At 40.7% G+C, this 12,552-nt stretch overlaps 2 protein-coding genes across 2 annotated transcripts; one reads left to right on the plus strand and one right to left on the minus strand.

Annotated features, from left to right (window-relative positions):
- Window positions 1-2,710: 2,710 nt before the first annotated feature.
- On the plus strand, window positions 2,711-6,253 carry egr2a (early growth response 2a). Its single transcript, XM_027172810.2, has 2 exons — window positions 2,711-3,027; window positions 3,352-6,253. Exons 1-2 carry the CDS (start codon window positions 2,886-2,888, stop codon window positions 4,356-4,358), a joined length of 1,149 nt encoding a protein of 382 aa, XP_027028611.1. The 5' UTR covers window positions 2,711-2,885; the 3' UTR covers window positions 4,359-6,253.
- Window positions 6,254-7,040: 787 nt separating this feature from the next.
- adob (2-aminoethanethiol (cysteamine) dioxygenase b) lies at window positions 7,041-8,446 on the minus strand. Its single transcript, XM_027172811.2, has one exon. It carries the CDS (start codon window positions 8,174-8,176, stop codon window positions 7,415-7,417), a length of 762 nt encoding a protein of 253 aa, XP_027028612.1. The 5' UTR covers window positions 8,177-8,446; the 3' UTR covers window positions 7,041-7,414.
- Between the last annotated feature and the right edge of the window lie 4,106 nt (window positions 8,447-12,552).

The following is a 12,552-nucleotide window of genomic DNA, read 5'->3' on the forward strand; positions in this document are numbered from 1 at the left end:
GGTGAAACACGGCACGGCGTGGGCGTACAGGGCACAAGAGGCATGGGAGGGGCACAAAGGACTGGGGGTGGTCGAGGCTATGCCAAACAATCAGACAAACCATTATATTATATTTTAAATATATAGAAAATAACCAAATTAAACCAATATCCTAGTTAAAGATGAACTTTTTGTTTTTGTGCCATGAAAAGTTTCATTAACAAAGCATGCTGTTACTGATGTGACTAATTTAAATGCCCTGTAATTTTAGTACACTTTAGCTTCCATATCAGCTATTAAGTTGTGCCTATTCTCTTTTGATAGATTAAAATAGAAATCTAAAAGGGAAGCTGGCAAGCAGACACAATAGGAATACATTTTTGTGCCTGTGGGTGTGAAACAAAGGACAAGGACATGGAGTGGGACTGAAGCTCTGCCCCAACAATGCTGAAGCAGCAAGCCTGAATCCAAACTGCCTCGCTATTTAGATTTAAAGCTCAAAATAGGATGTGGAAGCCCTAAACCCATCCGTATGTAGTGCACTATGAGCTATTTGGAGTTTGTCCTTCATAGAAATAGCCAGGCATTTCCTCAAAACTTTGATATCCGTAATGTTTGTCAGCCTCAGATTTGGCCTGTACTTTGAAATGCATGTGAAGAACTCAGACAACCTACAATCATTTGACTATGTAAATGACTTCAGGGAAGACACTTTCTTAAAAAGTCATTACAACTAAATGTATAAGGATATTAAAACAGCTTATGAGATGATTTTCAGATTAGCCCTTTATCAGGACTGCAGAATCTCAGATGACAGAAGGGGAATTGATGTAGTGTGTATTTAAGCGTGGGAAGACAAACTCTCATTAGTGAACTGCCATCACACACAGTGTGTATATGCCATCACATTTATCTGTGAGTGACATGGTTCTTTAATCACTAGGTTTCCAAACTTGCCATAATTCCAGCTGCTCTGTCACACCCATGTATAAGTTAGAAATTTAAATAGAAAATGCACAGAATGTAGTCCAGAGTGATAACTCAGACATAGACTACTTGTGAAACTGGTTGCGTCACTTTGGGTTGTGTGAAGAGTTGGTGAAGACATGTGCATGCATGTGTGTGTGGGCGCGCAAGAAGCTAGGAGCGTGCGGTAGCTCGGCAGGGAGGAGGTAGAAGAGCGGCAAGCTGTAGGAGGGCAAAGCTATTCAGCAAGGAGAGCCTCGGCTTTGGCTGAGAATCCACGGAGAAGGGGCTGTTCTCTTGTGTGGGTGGCTTTAAAATTAGGCCTCAATCACAAGTACAGCAACTGCTCGATTGCTCACGCCGCCACAGATGAAAATAGATCATGGTGGCAGAAAAACAAAGAATGACGACAAGGGGTTTGATGCTGTGTCAGAGATACGGTATGTAAAGTGTCTTCCTGCCAGTCGAAGGAGGAAAGGAGAAGTAATTTTGCATTATAGAATTGTTGCATGGCAGTACAGTCACTCTTAGGTCTATTTGGAGCACACTAAAGATTTCCATTACATTACATTTCCAACATTTAGCAGACGCCCTTATCCAGAGTGACTTGCACTTTTTTAACTAAGCAATTGAGGGTTAAGGGCCTTGCTCAGGCTCCCAGCAGTGACAGCTTGGTGGACCTGGGATTCAAATTCACGACCTTCCGATTGGTAGCCCAACACCTTAATCACTCGGCTACCACATCCACATTCAGAATTTGCCTGTGTCATCTTTCCCATTACTTCTTTTAAGTTTGCAAAACATACACATCACACACTACAGAGCAGGAGGTAGATATCAAAAATTATACTGCTTTGTATAGAGTTGGCATTCACACGTTATTAATTGGAGGTGAGATGGGTTGGGAGATGATCATGAATTACACCTCTTTAGCTTGTTGAAGAAAAAAATCTGATACAATGAAAGTGCTGTCAAGTGCAATAATTCCAGACTAGAGCTTTGTAGGAGAGCAAAATACTGTAAACTCATTTGCATTTTTTTAAAAAATAGACAGCACTTGTCTTTTCAAGTTCAAACTACAATTGTAATTGTTAGCTATAACACTCGGGTTTGTCTTTGGCTACAATGAATCACACAATCTCCAATCTACAACAAACCGTTAGCAAGAGTTTTTGTTGTTGTTGTTGTTGTTGTTGTTGTTGTTGTTGTGTGAGTATCCTAAAAAAATGAAAAGAAAGCATCTACACGATTAATCCATTTTTCCTCAGAAAATAAAATAATTTTTTTTTCTCCAGTTTTATTTAAATATTCGTTTCCTTTATTCAGTCAAGGAAGCCGGGCTACGATTACATTGAACTGTGGTTATAAAAATGCAAATTTTCCGGATGTTCGTTTATAGAGCTGGGCGTGTTTAATCCGCCGGATTATATCCATCTATGGGATTGACCTGACCGGAATTCCTGATTACGATTAGGAAAGTTGGCTGCACGCTTTTTCCCAATCTGCAGAAGAAATGACATAAAACAAACCTGTAAAACAAGCAATAACAGACAGATGAGACTTGACATCTGGAAAAGAACAAACCTAACGCTTAGTAAGATCCCTTGATAGACAATGATTCTCAGTCGTGTCACAGTGTGTGCCTCCTATTAGCTGCCCAACCTTCTTTATCTCATATCCTTTTATGGTCAATGACGTAACACATATTGAAAGCCTCCTTTAAATGCCTACTAACGCACGAGCCTCGATTATCTACCGTCAGAAAACTGGCAAGTGAAGGGTGCGGATTAACAAGGGAGAGCAAGTCATCCTATTTAAGATATCCAGTAAATAATGAAAAACGATTGTTAACGATTTATATGGCCTAAATTATAATGACTGACTAAAGCTGAACTTTAAAAAAAAGTCAGTGCTTTTGAGCAACTTTGCAGTGGCTTAAAATGACAGCTAACAGTGTGGTCGCTGACTCGCTAAATGATTTCATACGTTGCATTGCAACCGATCCGTGTCCTATGGATGAAATCTCTACAGACATATCCAATGGCTTTCCTCATGTAGACGTGGGAAGCGAGGCATCAGGAGGTAAGTCCCCAAATATAAGCGATCAAACAGCTCTGCCACTCTGTCTATGACATGTCATATGAATGGAATAGTTTAGCTGTGCAAAAGTGAGATAGGCTTTAAAGTTTTTCTAGTTAGAGGATATGTCTTAATAACCTCTCTGCCGGGGAAAAAGTCGTATAAAAGGCATTAAAGGAATCAAATACAGAGCAGCTCACGTGTAAACCAACATTTTAATGGAATATATCAGATATATTTGTGTAGCCAAATGTTGCGTATTGTATAATGTGGTGAACCTAAAACGTCATGTGTGGAGTTATTTCTTTATTTCTTGTTATGTGACAGGTGGTCTGGGTGAGGAAAGTTTCTCTAAGGAAAAGCGCATTGATGACTTTATTGATCCGAACAGCACAGAGAGTTCTCTACTCGCCTACACGGGCAAAATTTCCATCGGCGCACAGTGCGCACACGGCAGCTGGAACTCAGACAGCTTGATAAACTTGGTGTGCGCAGAAGTACAAAGCGCTGCACCTTCCCTCACCTCTTACCCTACCGCGTCTCCAGGACCCACAGATCTCTCAGGGGCTCCAGCTTGTTTCAAAGGACACGAGAAGGATATGGAGCACATGTATACATCACCTCCACCTTATGCGGATGGCTACCAGGACCCCTCGACCTACTTACCCGCCAGTACATGCCCATTAACGTACCCGTCAACTTCCTACACATCCCCAAAATCCACCATAGACGGTGCGCTTTTCTCCCTCATCCCAGATTACGGAGGTTTTTACCAGGGCACCAGCCAAAGGGATGCTCCAGTCTTCCAGGATCGAAAACCGTTCTCCTGCTCTCTGGACTCCGTCAGAGTTCCTCCTCCTCTCACTCCGCTGAACATGATAAGAAATTTTACTCTTTCGTGTCCCGTGGACGGATTGAGGCCACCCACGGACTCAAACCCTCAGAGTGTCCCGTTACGACCAATATTGCGACCGAGGAAGTACCCGAGCCGGCCTTGTAAGACACCTGTCCATGAAAGGCCGTACCCGTGTCCAGCAGAGGGCTGCGACCGCAGGTTCTCGCGCTCCGACGAGCTCACGCGCCACGTGCGCATCCACACCGGCCACAAGCCATTTCAGTGCCGCATCTGCATGCGCAGCTTCAGCCGCAGCGACCACTTAACCACGCATATCCGCACGCACACGGGTGAGAAGCCCTTCTCGTGTGACTTCTGTGGCCGGAAGTTCGCCAGGAGCGATGAGCGAAGAAGGCACGCAAAAATCCATCAAAGACAGAGAGAGAAAAGGGTGAGCGCGCTTCCTGCACAGACATCAGGCGCTCAGGGCGCCATGTGAAAAATAAATGTCCTCCTGAACCCTGACACTGTAACACGAAAAGGGGACGTTGTTAACTGTTTCAGGACGAGATATATGGTTTAAATGGATACGTCCCAAATCGTGCACTAACTTACTTAACCAGGGCATGCAGAGTTCTACAGGGGCATGTGCTCAGATTCAAAACATGGCAGCCACACGTCTTGGAGTACCCACTGTCCTGCACAATTTGATGTCTTTCCTATTCTAACCCATTCGATTCATGTATGTGCAGGGTACTTCAGGACCTTGCCTCAGAACCCACGGTAGGCTTTAGATTCATTATCATGCAGTGGAAAGGCTGACCTAGACCTACAGACTGCATTTGCAGAGGGCCTAAAATGTAGAATATGAAATATAAACAAACACATGCTTAACTGAATATATTTTTATATTGTTATTTTACTTGATTGGGTAATAGATAAGAAAGTGACTTGCCCTGCAGCCTCTATCTCAGTCTTGCTTTCCAAAAGACAAGCATGTAAGACAAACATGTAGCCCCCATAGCTTATTCCTTTCTTATTCTATATATAAAGTGATTAAATTACCATTCAATCAAGTTCCTAACAGCTGCATTACAACTTGCTTACCAGCTTAGATGTTCAACCTCTCTTTAGTTCATATATCATATTTTGTTCAATACAGTAAAACAGCAATGTTTTCTTGGCAGGTATGAGTTTGCTAATTGATAAACATCACTGCCAAGGTTAAACCTAAATGCATTGGACATAATCACATTGTGACACATTGTACAACTGATTTAGTCATATTAACACAGGTTTTTTTTTCTTAACCCATTTTGCTTACATTATTGTTGTATATATTACATTGCCTACAACATATCTTTAACTGAAATGGGCTCGAAACGAATGCCCCGATCTCTGCATGTGCCTGGTCATAAAAACGTTATGTAAAAACAGTTTGATACAGAAAAGTACTATGCGATTTCTAACCTGGCCTGTGTGTACAAGTCAAAAGCAGCTTTTATATGAATCTTGTGTATGTTTATGTATTTTACATGATCATGGAGAAAAAAAAATATGCTGTTCCAAGTATGCTATTTGAGTTCTGTATATTTTGTTTCGTTTATGTCTTGGTCTACTGTTTAAAAGTTTGTAACTGTTAATTTTCATTGTAACATTCACAGATCACTTTTATAGTATAACTGCTGCTTTTTGTAACTGGTGACGTAATGCTCACTTTACTATCTTACTGTGACTTTTGAGCTAATTTAATTTGTGTAACTGGGTCCTAGCCAAGAACTTAATTTGTTTCTATTGCTCGTTCTGTACACAAAGGTGTGTTCAAATCATGCTATCAGGTGTGAATCTGTAAATAATTTAATTTAGATGATGTAGATATGCTGTACATGTTGTGCTGCAAAGTGGGAAGTTATAAAATGCCAGTCATTATATATTTATACCACTAGAGGCTACCCTTTGATATCTTTGGTGAGAAAGGAAGGTAACGTGAGTAAACCTAAGCTCTCCTTTGCACCTGGACATTTCAAACATCTTGTATCTGGGTTGGCTCCAGATGAGATATTAACCATGTGCATTTACACTTGTAGACAAATGTATCTATGGCCAGAAGAAATCTGCCTTCATATATGTTCATATGCAAATCAGCCCTTTACTGTTAAACACCAATTGCATCATTGTTCCTCACTTTTAGTTTAGTTTAGTTTTTGAAGGATGAAACATCAGGTTTTTTCATAACTTTTTATATTTCACTAGTATTAATGGCACCAACATTAGCATTCATGGAACATAAAATTAATTGACATGTATGATGTGGTCCTTTGTTATGGTTTCAATGTTATGGTTGTCTTGGGTGAATTTACACATTCATTGATCTGGGTGTAATATTGACATGAGAGAGAGATTTGTTCTAGAACAATCCAGGCATAGAATTAAGGAAATCAGAAATTTATTGTTTGTAATTACCCCAAATTGTTGGGATTCAACAACACTAAACTGAATAATTTACAAAATAGTTCAAGCTTCAATCATGCAGATAGCTGTGTAAGTGCTAAAAAAAAAATCAAAAAAAAAAAAAAATCACGTCATTCAGTTATGTAAGGTACTCTTTAGCAGTGGTTCTTAAGTGCTCTTGATTCACAAAGTCATAAAACCTTAAGTCATTACCCTAAAACCTACCAGTGTGTTGTGCTCTATGTAAATGTAAGGTGAAGCTGACTGGAAGATTTTTTTGTCATTGTTTACTGTCAGGCAACCAATACAGACAAACAAGCAGTGTAAGCAGTCAATTAATGTCTGTAAGTGGGAAATACCAGATGCCTTTCAAAATAAAAATGCATGGTTAAAATTTGTGCAAACCTATTCAACCTCTTGACTGAGAACATACCATTGTCCCACTTCATGTCCATATGCAATCCACTTTTTCGAGTGCGACCCAACAGATGAGAACCACTGCTGTAAAGAGTCTCATTTGATTTGGGCACAAGGTCCATAGTGAAACTGAAATGCGAGCTTGTAAGGAAATGCATGCTGGATACAAAATTACTCATTTACTTCAGTACAACATCAGCCCAGTGTGTATGACATACTGAAATGTAGATTAGCAAATCACAAAGCAGGGTGGGTAATAATAATAATAATATCAGGATTTAAAACCAAAGAAAATATGCCATAGGTCTGGCTCTTTAGAAAGATTTGTTAATTTATTACAGATTAAATTTAAATGTCTTTTCCACCACACACTATATACAAGAAACAGGCCTATTATGTGTTGAATATGTACTTATTCAAATAAGAGGCTAAAATAGAGTAAATCAAAGAGCATTTTGCTTGGAAATAGTCAACACACAAGGCAGTCTTAGCTAGACAGGCCATGATACAACTGTAAAATTGAGACATAGCAACAGGTCCAGGAGAGGTCAAAAATTGTTGTGGTTGTTTGCAGAGTCCAGCTTGCTGTCAGGACAATACAGTACAGGAGGAAAAACAGAAGTCAGGCTTCCGTAGATCTACAGTGCCTAATCCTTCAGTATTCCTTCAGTGGAGGTGGCAGTTCGTTTAAAGGATAACTTTTGGCCCAGGGTAAGGTTCAGCACCACACCAGAAATCACTAGGCTGAGGGATCTCCACTAGCCATAAATCTGTCTGGTCCTGGCCACCATCCTTTCTTTCTGCACCTTCAGGATTCTGCTGCAGAACTTTATAGTAGTGGCAGTCTCTGCCGTCGTCTGGGTCGTAAGGTGGGGCCAGAATATCAAGGAAGGCAGTGGGTCCGTCCACGGCCTCGATCTGATGCAGGTTGTCCCTTTGTGGGTATAAGACACACGGGGGGCTTTCCTCTGTGTACTCCCCTACAGACCGACGCACGGACGGCCGCATGGCGCTTTTCTGGAAGGGGAGCAGTGGAGGATTAAACTGTCTCCCGCTTGCGCTGTCGGGTGAGGAGTCCAACCTGTCGTAACAACTAACCCTGACCTTGCCGTAGAGCACTTTTAGCAAGCCGTACATGTTTGGGTGGTCATGCAGCGGGATCGAGGAGCCGTGCTTTAACAGAAACACCCCCATGCTGAAGGAGTCAGTCTCGCAAATGTGCATGTAGGTGACAGGCGGACCGAAGAGCTGCGGAGGCACAGAGGTGCTCTCTATACACCGAGGCACAATCTTCAGATCCGCCGTCCTGACCTCCGCCAGCAGGTTCCTCAGCTTGCTGTGGTTCTCCACAAATGCCTTGCTCTCCTCACTGGCCTGGTGGCGGAAGGTCGCGAGCGCCTGGCGAGCAAGTCTCTGAATCAGGGAGTTCATGTTATCCTGTGGCATCATATATGGAGACCAAATCCACTTGTTTTGGACGTTAGTTAGTGACTCAAATTCAAGCTCGAGCCTTATGGCTTATGGCATTCAAATCGCATCAGGAAACCTCGCAACTCCAAAAACGCACATTAACCGACTTCCCTGAATGATCAAACAAAAAAATCAACAATTTACCGAATACACATTACTTCAAGTCACGTACAACACGCAAGCCAAACCGTTCGTCATCAGCGCGATAGCCCCATATACAGAGATCTGATCTACACGTCCGCAATGACGACATGGCAGCTTGGAACGCGTTGAATTATGGGTTATGTAGTTCACCCAGATCCAACACGTATGTGATCCCGGGCGTTATGGACATAAAAAAAACGTGTTCTTAGGGTTTACATCTTTAAACGATTGGCCTCTATTCGGGATAATGTATCTTTATTTTATTTTAACACAGTACAAGAGTTTCGGAGGAAAATCTGTAAGCTACACTACAATACCCAGAATATCTCCGTGTTTATGGATAAGCACACATGGCCCACACTTCTCACGCACAGGGCACAGGCCACAGACCCCCGGGGTAAAAGAGTCTCCACGGAAACATCATCAATAGCATAATGAGAGACCCTTAGAGGGGCAGGTTCATAACAAAAAGCATTTTTCAAAAAAAACAACAACAACAAAAAAACATTCATAATACATCATTTCTCAATATATCATAAAACTAACATTCTCATACTCTTGTAATGAATGAAAGGCCCCTTTCCCCTAAATAAATACATTAGATAAATGAAATATTTGTATTCTGATGTTCATGTGTTGGTGCTTACAGTATGTGTTTTTATTATTTAATATATCATTGTTTTCTGCTGCTCTGACATCACAACAGGACAGATCTTGTTACTATGGTGTTTAATAGGAGAAAACAATTCATCGAAACAGACCTCATGTCAATAGCCTTTGGTGAGACTGGACGACATTATTCATAAGCAGTGTCGCCCCCAGAAACGTTTAATAGGGGTGGCCAGAGGAGTAAAATTTATTTATTTATTCATACTAGGGATTGCCACAGGGTTGGCCAGAGTTTATATAGGGGTGGCCATGGCCACCACTGGCCACCCCTTGGGGGCGCCCCTGGTGCTACTTAAGAACCACTTTTCCTGGTTCAGAGCCGGTGCTTTGGCTGTCGAAAAAGAAAAAAACTGGTTCTAAAGTAGGCCCTGGCTCTGAAACAGCACTCAAACTCAAAGTCCACTTAATTTGAAATGCACTTGAAATTAAGTGCACTTGAAATGAAATGCACTTGATATGAAGTGCACTTGAATGAATGTTTCAAATGCTCATTAATTCAATGCCCTCTTTTTATGAGCTATTTAGTTATGTGGTGCACTTGATATGAAGTCCACTTAATTTCAAATGCACTTAATTTAAAGTGCACTTGAAATGAAGTGCACTTTAAATTAAGTGCACTTCATTTCAAGTGCACTTGAAATGAAGTGCACTTGATATGAAATGCACTTGAATGAATGTATCAAATGCTCATTAATTCAATGCCCTCTTTTTATGAGCTATTTAGTTATTTGGTGCACTTGATATGAAGTCCACTTGATTTGAAATGCACTTGAATTGAAGTGCACTTGATATGTAGTGGACTTGAATGAATGTATCAAATGCTCATTAATTCAACACCCTCTTTTTCACCTCTTTTCCACCGAAAGAGTGCTGATTTTTATGAGCTATTTAGTTATGTGGTGCACTTGAAAAGAAGTGCACTTGATATGAAGTGCACTTAAAATGTGGTGCACTTGATATGAAGTGGACTTGATATGAAGTGCACTTAAAATGTAGTGCACTTTAATTAATGTATCAAATGCTCATTAGTTCAATGCTCTTTTTATGCGCCATGGTCATGGGTTCGAACCACAGGTCCACCAAGCTGCCACTGCTGGGCCCCTGAGCAAGGCCCTTGATATGTAGAAGTGCACTTGATATGTAGTGCACTTGAATTAATCAAATGCTTGTTAATTCAACACTCTCTTTTTATGATATATTTAGTTATGTGGTGCACTTGATTCTAAGTCCACTTGATTTGAAGTGCACTTGAAATGAAGTGCACTTGATTTGAAGTGCACTTGATTTGAAGTGCACTTGAATGAATGTATCAAATGCTCATTAGTTCAACACCCTTTTTATGAGATATTTAGTTATGTGGTGCACTTGATTTGAAGGTTGTCGAAAAAGAAGGAACCGGTTCTAAATTAGGCCTTGGCTCTGAACCAGCACTAAAATTGCCTTGGTGGAAAAGGTGCATTTATGAGCCATTTAGTTATGTGGTGCACTTGATATGAAATGAACTTGAAATGAAGTGCACTTGAATGAATGTATCAAATGCTCATTAATTCAACGCCCTCTTTTTTACCTCTTTTCCACACAAAAGAACAGATTGCTGGTTCAGAGCTAGCGCTGCTGCTGGATGAAATTGATGGGATGTGGTAGCTCAGTAATTAAGGTGTTGGGCTACTATTCGGAAAGTCATGAGTTCAAACCCCAGGTCCACCAAGCTGCTACTGTTGTGCCCCTGAGCAAGGCCCTATTTAGTTATGTAGTGCACTTGAATTAATGTATCAAATGCTTATTAATTCAACACCCTCTTTTCATGATCTATTTAGTTATGTGGTGCACTTGATTTGAAGTCCATTTGATTCGAAGTGCACTTGATATGAAGTGCACTTGAAATGAAGTGCACTTGAATGAATGTATCAAATACTCATTAATTCAACGCCCTCTTATTTATCCCTTTTCCAAAAAAAAAGAACCGAGTGCTGGTTGAGAGCTAGCACCTGTGCTGATTCAAAGTTGGTGGGATGGGGTAGCTCAGTGGTTAATGTGTTGGGCTCCTATTCAAGACTTAGCTGTAATGCTTTTCACACCAAATATTTATTCACAGCCCAGTTCAGAATCGGCGACGATTTTGAAATGCCATATCGCAGAAACTATGCATAATAGGCTAAAAGAAATATTCACCCCAAGTTAGTATAGGCTTACCATTTTGGGGGGTTAAAACTAGCATTTTTGGTATAATTAATGTGCATCTATCATGCTCCATAGCTGAGATTTTAGCTGGAATGCTTTTCACAGCCCAGTTCAGTGTCGGCGACGAATTTGAAATGCCATATCGCAGAAACTATGCATAATAGGCAAAAAAAATCTTCACCCCAAGTTAATATTGAGTTTCCTGACATGTATAATGAATTTGGGGAGAATCGGATTTGGGTCCGTTTTCGCCCAAAAATTCGTTGACCTGCCGGCTTACCATTTTGAGCATTTTTTGACCAAAAAATTTACGTTGTCTGATCTTTTTAAATTTTCACTATGTGAAAAGGGGGATTAAAACTAGCATTTTTGGTATAATTAATGTGCATCTATCATGCTCCAGAGCTGAGATTTTAGCTGGAATGCTATGATGCTCCAGAGCTGAGATTTTAGCTGGAATGCTATGATGCTCCAGAGCTGAGATTTTAGCTGGAATGCTATGATGCTCCAGAGCTGAGATTTTAGCTGGAATGCTTTTCACACCCAATCTTTTTTCACAGCCCAGATCAGATTCGGCGACGATTTTGAAATGCCATATCGCAGAAACTATGCATAATAGGCTAAAAAAAATCTTCACCCCAAGTTAGTATTGAGTTTCCTGACATGTATAATGAATTTGGGGAGAATCGGATTTGGGTCCGTTTTCGCCCAAAAATTCGTTGACCCGCCGGCTTACCATTTTGAGCATTTTTTTGACCAAAAAATTTACGTTGTCTGATCTTTTTAAATTTTCACTATGTCAAAAGGGGGGTTAAAACTAGCATTTTTGGTATAATTAATGTGCATCTATCATGCTCCATAGCTGAGATTTTAGCTGGAATGCTTTTCACAGCCCAGTTCAGTGTCGGCGACGAGTTTGAAATGCCATATCGCAGAAACTATGCATAATAGGCTAAAAAAAATCTTCACCCCAAGTTAGTATTGAGTTTCCTGACATGTATAATGAATTTGGGGAGAATCGGATTTGGGTCCGTTTTCGCCCAAAAATACGTTGACGCGCCGGCTTACCATTTTGAGCATTTTTTTGACCAAAAAATGTACGTTGTCTGATCTTTTTAAATTTTCACTATGTGAAAAGGGGGATTAAAACTAGCATTTTGGTATAATTAATGTGCATCTATCATGCTCCAGAGCTGAGATTTTAGCTGGAATGCTATGATGCTCCAGAGCTGAGATTTTAGCTGGAATGCTTTTCACACCCAATCTTTTTTCACAGCCCAGTTCAGAATCGGCGACGATTTTGAAATGCCATATCGCAGAAACTATACATAATGGGCTAAAAAAAATCTTCACACTGAGTT

This window comes from Tachysurus fulvidraco, chromosome 12 (genome assembly GCF_022655615.1).
Source record: "Tachysurus fulvidraco isolate hzauxx_2018 chromosome 12, HZAU_PFXX_2.0, whole genome shotgun sequence".
In the NCBI taxonomy this organism is placed as follows: Eukaryota; Metazoa; Chordata; class Actinopteri; order Siluriformes; family Bagridae; genus Tachysurus; species Tachysurus fulvidraco.